Source organism: Mustela erminea, chromosome 13 (assembly GCF_009829155.1).
Source record: "Mustela erminea isolate mMusErm1 chromosome 13, mMusErm1.Pri, whole genome shotgun sequence".
Classification (NCBI taxonomy): Eukaryota; Metazoa; Chordata; class Mammalia; order Carnivora; family Mustelidae; genus Mustela; species Mustela erminea.
In genome coordinates, this window is record NC_045626.1 from 69111839 (window position 1) to 69130035 (window position 18197).

General features: G+C 41.4%; 1 protein-coding gene across 9 annotated transcripts in view; it reads left to right on the top strand.

The window, feature by feature from the left end:
• Positions 1–18197, top strand: part of MORC2 (MORC family CW-type zinc finger 2) — a 61169-nt gene that overhangs the window by 6719 nt on the left and 36253 nt on the right. For 7 of the 9 annotated variants that reach the window (XR_004277869.1, XR_004277870.1, XM_032309282.1 and 4 more), the window contains exons 2-6: positions 1601–1654; positions 3541–3575; positions 9392–9460; positions 10199–10289; positions 13605–13713. Coding sequence is in view for 7 of the 9 variants with exons in the window: in XM_032309282.1 (XP_032165173.1) it covers positions 1601–1654; positions 3541–3575; positions 9392–9460; positions 10199–10289; positions 13605–13713 (358 nt within the window). In the remaining 2 variants the exon portion in view is untranslated. Of the gene's footprint in view, positions 1–1600; positions 1655–3540; positions 3576–9391; positions 9461–10198; positions 10290–10363; positions 10717–13604; positions 13714–18197 lie in introns of those variants that run through there. The other 2 variants (XM_032309279.1, XM_032309283.1) reach the window with 2 other exon arrangements.

Consider the following 18197-nt stretch of genomic DNA (forward strand, 5'->3'; position numbering starts at 1 on the left):
TTCTTCCTAAAATTCCAAGAACTTTTTTTTTTTGAACTAGTAGTTTTTAATTCAAATTTTGCTATTATAAAAATTTGTAGGTTAACTTGAGGGGAAACTAGGGTTCTTGGACAGTTCAGTTTTGGGTGTTTGTTTTATAAGCAAATACTTTACAATTTGTTTTTTGTTTTATATGCTGTAGTAAATGATCAGATCCTAGATACTGGTCATTTAATTTTGGTATATTTCATGCTAAATTATCAGAAATTTTCACTTTGTCTGTTGGCTGAAATGGTATAAAAAAGTGGGAATAATTTATTTTTGAAAAATTGATGGTGGTAATGTATTATTTAGGTTAATGATTTTATTTTAATTTTTATCAAAAGTCAGGTTTCTAGATGGACACATCCTAACTTTTATATTGAAAGAGGACTATTCTAGGAAACAGCACAAAATAAGGAGAATGTAAATGGAGAAAGAATTTAAGGATTCATCTTATGCATAAATACCATATTTATTGAGTTCTGAATAACATGGTAATTGTGTATTTACCTAACCCAACTTTGAGCAGCCTCCTGGAAGCTTCCTGTTATCGTCTTCTAATTGTGTTTACCTAACCCAACTTTGAGCAGCCTCCTGTTATCTTATTTTTTTAATTAAAAAATTTTTTTTTAATAAACATATAATGTATTTTTAGCCCCAGGGGTACAGGTCTATGAATCGCCAGGTTTACACACTTCACAGCACTCACCATAGCACACACCCTCCCCAATGTTCATAACCCCACCCCTCTCTCCCCACCCACCTCCCTTCCCCCCAGCAACCCTCAGTTTGTTTTGTGAGATTAAATAAGAGTCTCTGATGGTTTGTCTCCCTCCCCATCCCATCTTGTTCCATTTATTCTTTTCTTACCCCCCAAACCCCACACGTTGCAGCTCCACTTCAGAGAGGTTATCCTCTTAAAAGGGCTATCAGGGACCCTAGGAAGAACACACCAAGCTGTCCTTATAAGAGGAGTCGTGCAAGAAGGTCTTCGATTCCTTTCTTTAATGTGGTGAGGGTTGTTCTTAGCTAGAGTTGAAATGTCAGGAACTAGATTATTCTCTCCTTTCTCCTCACTTTCATTTGGAATATTTTGTTTACAAACTACACAGAAGCAAATGGGTTTTCTTCTTTAACCGATGGATAACATGCAAGTATTGGTAAAGCAAAATGTTAGCAAGGTGTCCATTGAGCATGCTTAGAGATATGCAGAAACTGATAGCTGGTTAAGGCAATGAAAAATAAAGCACTGACATTTTTCTAGGCACAATATGAGTGGTGAAAAAAACCTGCCTTTAAATCAATAGTATGTATAGGAATCTTAATGCTTCGTAATTGGTTTCTTAACAGAATAAACATGAGTAGATAACAGAACTTGATTAACATTTGAAGGGGTTTAGCAGGCTCTTAAAAGGCTCTAATTTGGGGGAAGTTTAGATTTCAGTAGTATAAATTGATAGCACGAATGGGAATTTTAGATTTTTTTCCCTAAAAACTAATATTTTATTACCTTGACTTATTAGGTGTCATAGTTCAATTATGTAATTATTTTGCTGATTCTTAGTATTTATCATTTCAGAACTACTCATGAATTCTTGTTTGGTGCTCTTGCTGAACTGGTTGATAATGCAAGGTATGTAGTCTTTAGGCATACAATCTGTGCTTGAAAACTTCTTGGGTCATTTTGACCTTTGCTTCTGAAGATGTGGGAGGAAGACAATTCTATAAGCAGCTGTAATTCACTCCTAAGGCGTCTCTTACCCCAGAAGTATTTTTTTTTCCCCAGAAGTATTTTTAATAGCACGTTAGTTGATACTTCTAGTTTACTTGGTTGATTTTAATTCATCCATTGCTTTTCCTAAAAATAATGAACTTATGACATCCAAAGTTATCTTCCTTTGTGTATTAGAGCACAATAATTATAGTGAAATGCAGGGAATTAAGATAGAAACCTAGGAATCAAGTTAATGGGACAGATAAGATCTGATTTAATTTGTGCTCTCAGAACAGTACACCACCTAAAGTCTTTAAAATTATGCCACAGTTAGGTATGTTCTCAAAATGTCTATTTTAATGTCAGATGACTTCCAAGTGATTGAAGTGTCTTGTTAGCAGCTGTGCTTGGAAGAAATTCTTTAGCACTGTGTTACACTGAGCTCTTAGTGATGGAAGTCTATATAAATGTTACTGTACAGGACTGGAAAGAAGTTTGGGTTGGCTCAAAGATAAATAACAACATCCAAATCAAGTTTCTGTTCATTACGAAAATATTATCTCAGAGTTGTTTCTGAATGCAAACATAAAATTCAGACACATTGCTTATTGACCAAGTGTTGATGACTAATAAAGGAAGAGGGTAAGAGTTGAGAGAAGGTTTTTGTGTGTGTGTGTGTGTGTGTGTGTGTGTGTGTGTGTGTGTGTTTAGTAGAAGTGCTTTCTAAATGGATCCACAGTTATAATGAGCTTGCCTTTAATTTTCTGTCTGTATATCTATACTATAATCCTGTACCATTATTACTTTCATTGTTATTCACTGGGATTGTTATATGGAAGTGTGCTTGTTAACAGGTTGTTTAATCAGAATACTCCTGTTTTCTTTCAATCCTGGTTGACTCATAATTTTTGTATTCGATTTAAAAATGGTGTAGTTTAATGGAACTATATTTGAACTTGCCACTTGTTAGCTTAGTGAGACCATGGTGTGCTGTGGTAGACTGCCTTTTTGTGTATCATATGGTGAAATGGAGATTCCTGGGAGTATGTGTTTCCTGGTCATGCACACATGTTGCCCATCTGTCTCATATTTGAAACTGTTTTTATGTGTTTGGGAATAAGTACATGTAGAACTGTATGGATTTGAGTGGATTTTTTGCATTTAAAACTTATGAAATTCTCTGTGCCTCATTCTCCTTGCCTGCAGTTGGCAGAATTGGACTAGATTAGTTTCAAGCCTTTATTTATGACTGAACTTGGATTTCAGCTGATGGTTGATCTAATGGAGTGCCCTAACTTCCTTTCATAAGATTATAGGCTTGTCAATTAGTCTGCTGACTGTAATGTATATGCTATGAGACCTGATTTTTCATAGGCTTTGTGGCAGATGGTGTTTTCTTTCTCCTCAGTATCTTGTACATAAGAAAAATGGACAAGTTACATTTTTTATGATGCCTATCAAATTAGTGAGAGAAACATAGTTGTGAGTCATTTTTTAGTGTGTAAAGGCAAATGTTCTTTCATCCTCTAGATATTTTTACTGCGGAATTTGTATTTAAAAGACATATACAGGCCTTATGTGTCATGTGGTTATTTTGAATAATTTAGAGTTTCAGAACTGTTTCACAGACATAAGGGAAGTAGTGTTTCCGAGTGTGAAAGTGTACTTTAATGAATACAGAATTTCTGTGTGACTTCCTAAAAATAGACTCAAAATATTATGCATCCCACTTAAAATACTATATATTTTGATGGTTGATATTTCATATTTTCATTTTCATATGTTCATTTCTTTTAATTTTGCAGAGATGCTGATGCCACCAGAATAGATATTTATGCAGGTAAGTTGGACATCAGTCCTTTCTTCTGATGTTCAGTTCCTTTGAATGTGTTTATTGCTGTGCCTAAGAAGAAACGTCTAAGAGCCTGAGGAGATGGCACAATTACTCCAGGTCATAGGGTAGAAATAGGGCACCTCTAGTCAGGCATGTGATAGAAACCAAGAATATTGGTGTAAGGAAACTAACATGTGGTTCCCAGATCTATAGATCTATCTATTTATTAAATATTTTATTAAATAGAGCGCGAGAGGGAGCACGAATAGGAAGGAGAGGGAGAAGCAGGCTCTCTGCTGAGCACGCACCCTGACTCTGTGCTTCATCCGACCCTGGGATCATGACCTGAGGTGAAGACAGATTCTTAACCTACTGAGCCACCCAGGCGCCCCTATAGATCTATTTAGATAGCCACTGAGAGATTTATGGGATGATGGGGTAGAGTAGTGGGGAGTGAAGCGACCAAGTACTGGTGGTTTTACTGGTTTGGATTACTGATTGGTTGATTTTACTGGTACCTGGAGCCAGAAAGAGATTTGTTGGAGGCCGGTTTCTCTCTCTGCAACCTCAGTGAGAGTTGCTGGTGTTATTTGCATAAAACAGTGGATCAAGTGGGTTGGCAGTGGGGTTTGCTGAGGAGGTGTTCTCAGGCAGAGGTGTCAGGTAGGAAGGAGACCTGCTTTGATTGGAATTTATTTTGTTTTTGTAAAGATTTCATTTATTTGAGAGAGAAAGACAGAGAGTGAGTGCATGAGTGGGGTGCAGGGAGAAGCAGAGAGAGAGAGAGGGACAAGCAGACTCTCCATTGAGCAGGGAGCCTGATGCAGGGCTTGATTCCAAGACCCTGAGATCATGATATGAGCCAGAGTCAGATGCTCAACCAACTGAGTATACCAGGCACCCTGGAATTTAAAGATATTAATGGTATCTCCTGTTCTGCTTATTTAATTGGCTCTGTTGTAAATTCTTAGTCATTATCATTGGCTTTTTAAAATTTTAAATCATTGTTTTTAGTTTGCTTCCTGCCTGTTCATTGTTTGTACCAGCATGTTTTTGATCATTTGAATTGCTAGAAATTTGGAAGCAAAATAGAGGAAGATGGCTTTTAAATCCTATTTGGCTAGCATAATATATAGGTCTCTGACAAACTTTTCTAAAGTCTTAAATAACACTGAGAAAAGTGAAGTGTTTTTGTGGGAATATACAGTTGTCAAATAACCCATCTTTATAGACTCATTCATGAATGGGAACAAGCAAACAACTAAGAGACAATTTTCAGAACCTCCAGTGTTACATAATTTTATGAAGAATCTTCCCAGATACGATGAATTTCTCATGCCTGATATACTCGGGAGCAAAGAAGATAATTCAGAACAGCTAAAATCAGCTATATTGCTTATTCTGAAAGCCTTTTGCTCAAAAGGCTATGCCAAAGTGGTGAAAATAAGACTTGTTTTATTTTTAGTAGAAAGGAACAGGAACAGGAAAGAAAGGAACAAAGTAAATATCAGGTGTTAGGGATATATCCAGAGGCACAGCAGAAGAGTGTTAAAGATGGTTACTTAAACCCTGTGGCCAAATGGAGGCACCATTCCCAAGTCACAGTGTGTATCTTACATCTCAAGTGTACTTTAATGAGGAGCAATTACAGTTACCTCTGAAAGAAATGTTTTAATCCTTGTACAGACGGTAAAGCAGAGAATCAGCCTCTACTCCCAAGTGATGTCGAAAGGACAAATCATAGCTGGGTTTACTTGAAAGAAGTGTTTTAAACAAAGATCACCCTGCCCCCTCCTCCCACCTTTGGTGGTGAATTTCACTACGAAAATTTAATCCTTCACGCTCAGAATACAACAGAACCGTTGGATTTCAGTTTAAATGAAAAAGACCCACTGTACATTTATTCTGTGCTCAGTAGTTCTTACTCCTGTTGTGCTTAGGGAAGAGTCCAGAGAGGATGTGATGGGGTCTTTTCTAAGTTCTCATTAGAGAATTTAAGTCTTTAATTGGAGAGATAGTTAGCGCTCTGCAGGTGATTAAAGAACAATAACTTGATCTTGTGGGAACTGTCAAAGCAGTTAAGGATTAAATGGTGTGATAGAAGTACTAAGCACTACAGCATTTTAGAAAAAGACTTGATTTGCTCCAAATACCTCCAGATTAGGAATCCTGGCTGAGATGTCCTTAACCTCACACTTTTCTACCTCAGAGCCTTACTAACACATTCAACAGGAGGAATAAAAGCAACTTCATTTTACAAGTACAATGATAGAATTAGTAATACCCTAGTACTGTAAAGTTCTTATTGTCAGGGCACAGGGGAAAGTATTTTCCTGTCTCCCATTTGAGACTAGATTGATACTGAACTTGGAAATCCCCTTAAACATCAGATTTAGTTTGACTTCATTAAAAAGTCATGTTTTAAAAGAAGGGTGACAAAGGATCCAGACTGTTAAAGTGCAGAGGTGTTCATTTACCCAAAGCATTCCTGTTTCTGTTAGACAGGGCCAGACAATAATGTGCCTGTCAGAAGTAGACTTGGTATTTTTACTGACTTCTTGACTTCCTTGGATCGGCAATGCCATTCCTCAAAGATCCCCTCTGTGATGCTAGTAAGTGGAAAATTAGAGCACATGTAACTGAAGTGAACACTACTCAGATTGCAAAAGAATAATGAAGAGCTTGGATTTCATTTTATTAACAACTTCTGTTAAGGACAATATTTTCTCATCTCTGACCTTTGACTTACGAGTTCCATTTTACATTTCTTCTGCTTCTTTCTGTCTCCTCTCCAGTGGGAGTTAGATGATCGGATGTCAGGCTAATTTGGAAAGCCAGACTTGGCCATCCTGGGGAGAGTTTAGATGTGCATCCTTCCAAACTCATTCTGATAATCTTATTTAGCTGCTACCAGGATCTGAAGCACAACTGTAAAGAGGGCAGTTCCAAGACATTTGATGGGAGTGGGAGCATAAAACCTGCAGCTCTAGATTCTTTAGTCTCTCCTCTCTCTAGAACTCCCCTTCCTTCATCAAAATCCTTTGCTTGGAGGCTTCAGATAACAGTTGACTGATAGAAGTGAATATCAGGTATTAGGAATACATCTCTAACTGGTAGGATGTCTGGGGAGATAGTTTTGAGTAGGGAAACCTTCTGGTTCTTGATGCTCTAGCTTAGTGCTTCTCACAGAGTGGTCCACTGATGGATAGCATCAGCATCCCCTGGGAGCATTTTAAAATGCAAATTCTCAGATGCCTTCTCAGACCCACACAGTCTTTCTGGGGTAGAGCCCAGAATCTGTATTTTTAACAAGCTCTTCAGTTGATTCTTATGCACACTTCATTTTGCTCTACCTTACTCTTAATCTCCTGCTTAAACCCTTCTGCTTAACTGATTTGCTACAGACAGTAGCATCTCTTGGACTGTAAGCTCAATGAAGGCAGTGATCATATCTGCATTATTTACTGCTGTCTTCATCATAGAGCCAGGAACAGAGATGTGCTCAGTAAATTGAACAGATGATCAGGATAAGCATTGTAACCAGGTGTTGATGTGACATTGCCTATTTACAAAGTTGAAGAAGTGACTGAAGAAGTTAGCTAGTCTCTTGGTCTTGAGGCAGTCTTGCAGAGGATCATGTGCTCTTGGGTACTACTAGCTGCTTACAGACTGTTGATCACTATGTGGCCAGGAGATCCTCCATTGGTGGATCTCTTACCCTTGTAAACCATCTGAAATATCTTTAAATGAAATCCTAGAACAAGAAAGGGATCTCAGGGGGTGCCTGGGTGGCTCAGTGGATTAAAGCCTCTGCCTTTGGCTCGGGTCATGATCCCAGGATCCTGGGATTGAGCCCCACATCGGGCTCTCTGCTCAGTGGGGAGCCTGCTTCCTCCTTTCTCTGCCTGCCTCTCTGCCTACTTGTGATCTCTGTCTGTCAAATAAATAAAATCTTTAAAAAAAGAAAGGGATCTCAGACCCACTGTTAAGTGATGATTATGTGCCTAACAAACACAAGGGCCTAGAAGTAATTTCCTATACAGTTTTCAAGGAGTGCCACTTGGCTTGAACCATTCTGGATCCCAAAGCAGAATCTTCATGTGTGTTTTATGGCTGAAGTGTACAACAAATGGCTCTTGGCTAGATTTAGAACACTTATTTTACCATACTCTGTATCTGACCTAGTTTGAGTCTTCACGTTATACTTCGCTTCCTCCAGAAGGAAACGTTGGAAGCCTCTTTGCACTTTTCTTGCGCTTGCTCATGCTTACTAGATCTCACTTGGATTCTCCACGCTGATAAGAGGCACTGTCATAAGGAGAAATGTTCTTATCTACCCGTAATACTTAGAGGAAGGTCCTTGCTCTTGAACTTTCAACAAGCACTTGTCATTAATGTTTCAGCAAAGTCAGCTTCCTGAACACGTTGTGATACTTGAAAATCTGTGGTTTATAATACTTTTGAATAGCATTTTAAATTACACTAGTCCATTTAATAGAAGGTGGTCATGACTCACTGAATCTTTAGGACAAAGAGTATTTTAAACTGGGATTCCTCAGCTTAAAGTTGGTGAACCACAGCTTACAGAGACAAAAAAGTATTCAGGAACTAGGCTCTAAAGCAGCCTTGGGTTTGTCCCTGTAGTACTTTACGAATACCTCTTGCCTTTTAGTAGAAGTGCTCTCCTGATTCCAAGGCCTGTGCTGTTCCTCCTTTGTCACATAATCTTTATCATTGGTTATAGGCACCTTGAAAACTCCAGTATCACCCTCTTCCCAATTTGGGAATCTATTCTTTAGTGTTTGTGACATGTTTAGACCCAGACTACTTTGAGTAACCACCTGCTGCTGCAGAAGACAGTTACTGAAAGAAGAGGTTCTTGCACCCACTGAAATGGCAGCCAGGTTGTTCCCCTCCTGTCAACCGGGAAGCCCTGCCGTGGCTGCACTATCAAAGGACTTAATCCTCTTGTCAAAAGACTATTCCTCCTTCTAGTCAAGTAAGTCCAACTGGGACCAGGCAGCTCTCACTGCATCTTGTGCCATCTCATTTCTAGGTTAGGGAGCCATTTCAAGGACGCGTGGCAAGCAGAGGATGTGGCAATGAGTACAGATACCCCAGAAATTCAAGTTAGCCTGGGGATAGTCATACACAGACATAGTAATTTCTGTGGCTAGTAACTGCTAGTAACTGCCACCACTGTACCCACAGCATGTCTGGCTTGATTGTCTGAAGGCTACTCCAGATTTAACCCACAAAGAAGATGGCCCTGTTGAATTTGAGCAGTGTTGACAATGTACAATGTGTAGTAGTTGGAGTGCTTTAGTGCCCTGGGACCCATGGCAGAGGGCAGAGGTGGAAGTAATCCAGGTAGAAAGAGACAGTAAGATGATTGAGGCTTTTATGAAATAGTTGCATGTTCGGGCGTGCCTGGGTGACTCAGACAGTGGGCTCAGGTCATGACCTCAGAGTCCTGGTATCAGTCCCTGAGTTGGGCTCCCTGCTTAGTGGTTAGTCTAGTGGACCAGGTATCCTGCCTTCAAAGAGTCTTGTCAGTCTTTGTCATTAACTAGAAAACATTGGAGAACATTTGATAGTAATGCCCACCCTCAAGGGCCCTGACATTTACCTTACACTAGCTAGGGCTATTAGGAGGAGGAGCTAGGTTTGTCTTAACCTTTTTGGGTCAAATGTCACACCGATCTACCTTCTGACCTTACGCATGTTTCCACCCTCTGGTGGAACTACCATTGGTAATTCCTGGTAGGTAATTACCTGGTAGGTAGGTAACTACCCAGTAATGGCAACCTCTTCTTTTACAGAAAGGCGAGAGGACCTTCGAGGAGGATTTATGCTTTGCTTTTTGGATGATGGAGCAGGAATGGATCCAAGTAAGTGATGTTTTTTTTTTGTTTTGTTTTGTTTTTTTTTAAGATTTTAGTTATTTATTTGAGAGAGAGACAGTGAGAGAGAGCATGAGCAAGGAGAAGGTCAGAGGGAGAAGCAGACTCCCCGTGGAGCTGGGAGCCTGATGCAGGGCTTGATCCCGGGACTCCGGGATCATGACCCGAGCCGAAGGCAGTCGTCCAACCAACTGAGTCACCCAGGCGTCCCAGAGATGATTTCTTATTTTGGGGAGGATGTAACTCTTTTTACTAAATACCTACTGTGTTGTTTTTCTGTTGCCTTACTGTTGTGACTAGAAGATACACCTGGAGAGAGAGAGGTCTGTTTCAACATCTCAGGCTTAATTCCACTAATGGATTTGCCAGGTCTTGTCCTAGCATGGGAGATAGGATCTGAATGGCAGCCTGAAGTCAGTCAGATTACCCATCTCTTGACATTGTATTTATCAGCTTGCACAACATCCTGGAGCAGGAACTACAGAGGCCTCCCTCAGCCTTCATACATACCATGTTCTAGTAATAGAATAAGGGCATAGTGATGGTGGTACTGACCGGCCAGTCAGAGGTTGTTTCCATTTGCCTCATGGTTCTGAATTTCCTTGGAAGGTGGTTTCAGTAGACACACAGCCCTGCTTAGATTTAGCTAGGCTCAGACCTTTGATTTTTGAGGATCCTGGGGAAGAAATGTTAATGCTTTCACTTTCTTTGTACCTGTGACTTCAGGTGATGCTGCCAGTGTGATCCAGTTTGGGAAGTCGGCCAAGCGAACACCTGAGTCCACCCAGATTGGGCAGTATGGGAATGGGTTAAAATCGTAAGTATACTAGAAGCCTGTCATAGGACTCAGTACAGAATTAAGCAATACTTCCCTGCTGCTGTCCAGTGAAAACTTTTCTCTTCCTTATCCTTCTGGAGCAGAAGAAAGGTCAGAAAGAAGTAGTAGTTTGGGAGCTTAGCAACTGCTGTACAGCCAGGTTTTCCTTACAGATTGAAAGAATGAACATCCTAAACCATTTGGGGTGAGAGAAGCAAACTGTAGGTTTCTCTTGACAGTGTGCTGTGGAATTGCATCTCTCCTCCTGATGAAAATTCTTATTTTTACCCTTTGGTTTGAGGATGCAAGTGGTTGTTTCGTGGGGTTAGGATGTATCTGAGATGCTAAAGGGGTTGCTTCATGGCATTGCAGTGTTTCCCGATCACCCGCCACATGTCATGCTTTGACCAGGCATTGGGGATCCAGGGTGAGTAATGGATATCTGAATCCTCCCTCTCAGAGGACATGGTCTCCACTTCTGTGTCCTGCTAGACCCTGTAGCAGGGACATACCTAATGTCTTCAGATCCCTTGGGACTTCTTTCTCAGCCCTTGGTTCCCACTTGTTTGGTGTTTGGAATGTGTTGTTCTGGTTTTGAGTGAAGCCCCAAGAGAAAGGTTTCTATTTCTGAAATGCTCACTTCCAGCTGTACATACCTTTGGATGGAATAAGATTTAGTGGAATTGGAATTTGTACAAATGGAATTCTGAGTCACATTTCCAGTCTTGCTGTGGAAACGTGTTGTTTTGTTCGAGAGAGGGTGGTGCTTTGGTCAGTCAGCAGTATCAGTTGTCCCTCGCATGCAGCATGCTTTGGCAAGGAAAGAGAGTGCTTCCAAAGACATCGGGGACATGGTACCTGGACTGTTTGTCAGGGGAGAAACCAAATCGTAGTAACAAGTTCTTACCATGTGCCAGGCACTTTGCTAAAAACTTTACTTGAATGATCTTATTTATTCCTTCTATTCTTATTTATTCTCATTTTCCAATGAGGAAATTGAGATTTATGGGGATGAAGTGATTTGCCCAGAGGTATAAAAGTGTAGCCCAAGGTATAAAAATATAAAAATTTTATATCTTATAAAAGGTATAAAAGTGTAGCCCAAGTGTAGAGCTGAGATATGAACCAGGTCCTTTTGACTGCAGAGCTGGAGCGGTTACCCATCTCACTTCAGTCATACAAATTAAAGTTCACATCTCACCTCAGCCACTGAATTATTTCTCTGAGCTTTAGCATCCTTTTTGTAAATTGGGATTATAAATACGTGCTAAGTAAGTTAAGGATTAAATGCTCTTATTGCCTTGAGAGCCTTAGACTAGTTTCTGGATTCTTACTTTATTTCTCCTTTGATCTTTCCATGGCAGATTCCTGGTCTGAATAGCTAGATCTAGGGTAGGGCCTAGGAGTCTCTAGGTAGGTTCCCCATTGTTCTGGTGCTGGTGCCCTAAATCCCAATAACTGAGGTCTCTTAGTGTTAGTGTGTAAGAAGTCCTGACTTCCCATCTGGATTGTAGTCCAGTCTCCTTCTACCTGATCTTAGCAGTTTTGTGGCCTCAGGCAAGCTCTTTCATGTCTCTGCATATGTGTTTTCTAATCTAGAAAATGCAGTTCTGTTCTCTGACATTCTACCTTACAGAGCAAGTTTGAGGAGCAAACAAAATAGGACTCTAACGGTGCTTAGAAGACTGGGAAGTTGCAAGTGTTATCATTAACATTTTTTAGTAGACTGAGTTTTATAAAGGATGCATTCAGTTGGAGCCATCTAGTGTTGAGAGTGTATTTATTTTGAAACCAATTCAGAAGTTGAAAAAGAGTTTCAGAAGGGAGTGATTTGTGGTGAGAATAGGGCTGAGAAGCAAGGAAGCCAGCAGAGAGGTGGCATTTTTGGGGTTGTTGCTCTTAGCTCCAAGGTCAGGATCAAAGAGAGAATAAAGAAGCACAAAGTGAGAGTTTTTGCCAAATTAGGGCAAGAGCAAGCTTTGACAGAAGGGAAGGTAATATGCCTCATTTTGCTATCCGTAAGCTTCAGGGGAGAAGGAGGAGGGCTGTGAAATCTGTCAGAGGAAGTAGCATTGCCAGCAACTTGGGAACTGGAGGAGGAGAAAGAGAACTTGGCAGCCCCCAGGGTGTCTCTGGATAGTATCCTGGGCGTTTTCCTGAGCATTTGGGGAAATGGGACATGGCATTCATTTGTGTGTTTGGCATGCCAGCCTGGTTTGTATTTGTATGTAGAAGAAAGTAATGAGGCTTCCCACTGCCATCTCCTCCCTGGGGTATTATGAAGACTAATGAGATAATAGCCATAAAGCCCCAGAAGCTGTTTCGAAGAAAGGAGTTAAACAGCCCCATTGTTCAGTGGGCAATGAACTGTTGGAACTTCTGCCCTGTTCCTGTTGCCCAGAAAGGCCTGTCCTTGCCTGCACCTCACCTGATTTAATGTGGCTAAACAGAGGAAGGAAGCAGTTGATTCCATTTAGACTTTCACCTTGTGGAACCCAGCCTCAAGGCACATTTCCCAGAAACCAGTTGCATCTAAGAGCAGGGACCGCCTATGTCATAATGAGCTTGAAGTGGCAAAACCGTTTTGAGAGAGAAGATGGTTGAGATTATAGGATATGAACCAATTATAGGCTTCCTTAAAAACTATGATTAAGAATTATATTGTGTATGGTTAGCCCCTGTATTTGGCTTAGCCTTGGGATCATACCGTTTTTTTGTGTTTTTTTTGTTGTTGTTGTTTGTTTTGTTTTGTTTTGTTTTTTTGAGGACTTAGTGAGTGTAGATTGTGGGCTGTGCCCTTGATGGTGCTGCCATTTGATGAGTGAATGAGAAGGAATTTGTGTCAACAAAGCAAGGACCAGATGGGAACTGGATGTAGTCAGCATGGAAGATGATGTGTTGAAGGTATTAGTTCCTGGAAGGAAATTGGATGGTGGCACAGAGAGTACAGCAGCCCTTGTGTAGCTGAGATGAACCTGGTGCATGGGCAGCAGAGGTTACTTGCTGTTGTGGCAGCAGGTCAGGAGTTAAACTTGGGGCTGGTGATCTGTGGTGAATGTGCCCTAGAAGGGTAGTGAGGAAGCCTTGTTTGGAGGATAAGTGGGGTCATGCTAATTGTGAGGAATGATGAAGGCTTATGTAAGAGCAGAGGGAATGAGGACTGTGGACCTCATCTCAGGGTCCTGTGAGGAAGGGAGGTCTTGAGGAGAGCTTTCCAAAGGCAGTTTCAGTCATGTCCAGAGGGTGAATTTGCTCTTTTTTTCAGGTGAGTTTTTGAATCCCTGGGAGAATAACCCATTTGTGCTTTCCTTTCAGGGGCTCAATGCGCATCGGGAAGGATTTTATACTCTTCACTAAGAAGGAAGACACCATGACCTGCCTCTTTTTGTCTCGGACCTTTCATGAGGAAGAAGGCATTGATGAAGTAGGTCCTATCCTCATGGTTTGAGACATCATTTCACATTTCCTGGGTCTGCCTAGGTTATTTGCCATGCTGTGCTTATTGGGTTTGCAGGATTGCAGCCAAGCTCCTTGTGGGATTATCTGTTTGGATTAACTTGTTGAGGGGTTAGGCAGACTTCTTAGTGCGAGAGGAGTTAAAAATTTCAAAGCTTTAACCCTACAACCCAGCAATCGCACTATGGGGTATTTACCCTAAAGCTACAAATGTAGTGATCTGAAGGGGCACATGTACCCGAATGTTTATAGCAGCAGTGTCCATAATAGCCAAACTATGGAAAGAACCTAGATGTCCATCAACAGATGAATGGATAAAGAAGATGTGGTATGTGTGTGTGTGTACGTATGTGTACACACACACACACACACACACACACAGGAATACTATGCAGCCATCAAAAGAAATGAAATCTTCTCTTTTGCAATGATGTGGATGGAACTAGAGGGTATTATGCTGAGCGAAGTAAGTCAGTTAGAGAAAGACAATTATCATATGATCTCTCTGATACGAGGAATTTGAGAGGCGGGGCAGGGGTTGACATAGGGAAGGAAAAAATGAAACAAGATGGGATCAGGAGCGAGACAAACCATAAGAGACTCTCACTCTCACAAAACAAACTGAGGGTTGCTGGGGGATGGGGGTGTAGGGATAGGGCAGCTGGGTTATAGACATGGGGGAGGGTATATGCTATGGTGAGTGCTGTGAAATGTGTAAGCCTGATGATCCACAGACCTGTACCCCTGGGGCAAATAATACATTATATGTTAATAAAAATAAAAATGAAAAATAAAGAAAAAAATCTCAAAGCTTTAGAGAATAGTTGTCCTGTTTCCGAGAATGAGGCCATCAAATGGCAGGAACCAAGAGTTGGATTTGTAACTTCTCTAGACCTACAGCCTGAATTTAGTCTGTTGGGGTGTCAGTATGAAGAGTTGTTTTATCAAGGGGAATGTTTTGGCTTCTTGACTATGGGTGGAGAGCACAACCTGCAGTAATAATAATAACTTATAATAGGAGCAGCACTGTCTTTCTCATATGATGGTGATTTTGTGAAATGTGCTATGATTATATTTTCCTTTTTAAGAAATTTGTTGCTTTAATGGTCTATATCAGAAGGTACAAGTCAGATACCTGTGGGGCCTGGGCAGGTAATGAAGCAGGAAAGTATATTGAAACCATCATGGTAAGTTCTTTGCTAAATGACAGATGACACTTAGCCCCAGCTCATCATTGCTATGCTGGAAAGAAGTCCTGATGAATCTAGAGTATTCTGATTTTAAAACATTAATTGGTTAATTATTAAGCTAAACACATGCTCGGTTGAGTCTCTTTGTGGCCTCGCGGTTAAAACATCTGCCGAGCTCGTCTGGTGAGGTATGTGCTTCCTCGCCAGAGAGGGGATCAGAGACTAGTCTGCCCAGCCTCAGTCTGGACTCTTTCTCCTTTCATGTGTGAGAAACGGTGGCCAGAGCTGTACAGAAGGGACTGAGAGGGTCTGCAGAGAGAAATCCTGAGATAGGTGAATTTAGTTAGGGTTTCAATCTCTCTTAGTTAGCTGTGATTTAATTTGTGCTGGCCCTATTAGATGTGAGCTTAAATCATAACAAATTAGTTCATGGTGGGAATGAAAGGCTGTTTTTTCCTACCACCTTTACTTGGCAAGCCAGTGGATTTGTTTGCCTTTTTGGTGCACAGTGTCAGTTCATCCATCATACATGCAGTGAGAGAAGTGCTATAGCTGGAATGAACAGGTTCCTGGGAGAAGGTAGGGCAGGAGAACTTTTGCCCAGGCTGTGGTTTTCAGGAATGTTTCCTGATGGACTGTGGGTAGTGAGAGGAAGGTGGTCAAGTCCATGGAAGTAGCCTGTTGAAGGCCCTGAGGGCTGGTGAGGGCTGTGGGATCAGACTTGGCAGAGGGGCTACCTGAAGAAAGGTGGTGGCCTCTGGAGAGCAGGAGGGATAGGTCAGGTTTGATCTTTTAAGTAAAGGTGGTGTGGCAGTATCAGATTCTCTTTTAAAAGGATCAGTTTTGTGGGGCACCAGGGTGGCTCAGAATGTTAAGGATCTGACTCTCAATTTTACCTCACGTCAAGATCTCAGGCTCCTGAGATTGAGCCTCCATTGGGCTATGCCCAGTGCATAGCCTGCTTTAGATTCTCTCTCTCCCTTTCCTCCTCCCTGCCTGCTCTCACTCTCGGTCTTAAAAAAAAAAAAAGAAGAGGAGAGAAAGACAGGTGTTGGAGTAGATTGGTCGAGATTCCCTAGCTGTGTGTGGCCTGGCAGGACCGAAGCAGGGAGGTCCTTTAAGCATGCGAGGCCCACAAATCTGGTGTTTGATTAGTGGAGAGAAGAAGGAAGGTCATGAATGATGTTGGTTCTGGTGTGGCTGCTGGGGCATGATGTCGGCTGTTTAGAGCTGGTAAAGAATGAGAGTGGCGCCCTGCTCTTTGGTGAAGAGTGTAAGTTCCCCTGGACATGAAAAGTTAAGTCTGGGTCGTGAGCTTCTGGGGAGGCCTGGGCTCTGGGATCCTTGGTAGCAGATGAGCTCACCTAAAGGGGTGTACACAGTGAGAGGAGGACCTGGGATCTCAGAAATGCTCTTCTCCAGGGAGAGGACAAGGTGGCACAAGAGACAGGAATGAGGAGATACGTAGGAGGAAAACTAGGAGAGTGGTGACATTGAAATTAAAGAAGTGTTCAGATGACCGGGATAGGTGCCAGTGGAAGTGTATGCTGTTTAAAGTAATGCTGTTGTGAAATTAAAATAATTTGAATAGAATAAAAAAAAATAAAGTAATGCTGTTGTCACCTGGGCTGTTGTGAAGAATGGGGGTTGCAGAGTCAGGTATAGATTCATAGAACACAAATGGAACTCAGTTCCTTGGGTGAAAAAGCTAGGTTGAAGTTTTTTCCTTACTTGGTGCTAGAAGGTCACTATTTTGGATTGTACTCTAGCACAAACTCAGCCAAGATTTCAAAATAAGATCATTTTCTACTGAGTAGGAATGTGTCCAAACGAGCTCTAGGGATGAATACCATTAGGAATAAAGGTTCTTAGAAAACAGTAAAATGTCTCAGAACCCTTAACAGTAAGTGTCACCCTGACACTTCTTAAAATATAGAACCCCTTTATTCTCAGAGTAGGCCGTTTGATTTGAACCTTCGAGGTGGCTGAGACTGGTTTGCTTTACAGAGGGAATCAAATGTCAGCTATCCACAGGGCTCCTGGGCACCTGGCTGAGAGAGGAGCCACGTCTAAAGGGTGTGGCACTCGAGGGTGGGGTTTTAGAAGAAAGAGGAGGATTTTTTCCCTCCAGTTTTATTGAAGTTTAATTGACGAAGGTAGGATTTTTAAAAACATAAGATTAAATTCCATAGTATGAAATGTATATTAAAAAACAGGTACAGGGCACCTGGGTGGCTCTGTGGGTTAAGCCTCTGGCTCAGGTCATGATCCCAGGGTTCTGGGATCGAGGCCCACATCAGGCCCTCTGCTCAGCAGGGAGCCTGCTTCCTGCTCTCTCTCTGCCTGCCTCTCTGCCCACTTGTGATCTCTCTCTGTCAAATAAATAAAATCTTTTTAAAAATGCAGGTACAGTTGAGAGGATAATTACAAAGTGAACACCTAGGTAACTGTCCTAATAGACTGATACTAGAAGCCCCCAGTGTGTCCCCTCACTAGCTGCATTCCTTACTGCACCTCTGAAGGAACCACCTTCAGGTAACTTTTGTAATGATTATTTCCTTGTTCTCTATATAGTTTTGGCACCTGTTGTGTATGCATTCTTGAATAGTTTAGTTTTGTCTATTTTATGTTTATGTAAGTGGGCTCATACCATAAGATTGATTTTTTTTTCTATTTTGTCTTTTTCATGAAACAATTTTTTGTTGTTTTTGTTTTAGTAGGGGGAGGGGCAGGGAAAGAAACAATCTCAAGCAGGCTTTATGCCCAGCTCAGAGCCCAACATGGGGCTTGATCTCACAACCCTGAGATCATAACCTGAGTCAAAATCAGGAGTCAGACACTTAACCAACTGAGCCAACCAGTCGCCCCTCACATAGCATTGTTTTTGAGATCCATCCATGTTGATGCTAATAGCTGTTAGTTTGTTCATTGTCATTACTACACACTACTCCATTGTATAAATATATGATAGTATAATTTATCCATTCTAAATTGGTTGCTGGTACATATATACAGGACACACTGCCAGGTTCTGGAGTGGAATTGCTGAGTTGTATGTTTATAGGTATCTTCAGATTCACTAGATAAGTACAGATATCTTTTCAGTAGTAGAAAGAGTAGAATTAACACCAAATTAGGAGAATGGCCAGGGCCATCCCAAGCAGGGAACTGCCTGTGCAAAGACCTCCAGGGCATAAATCAGCATATCCCAGAGGACCTAGTGCTGTGAGGCTGAGTCTTGGAAAGGGCAGAAGTCAGAGAG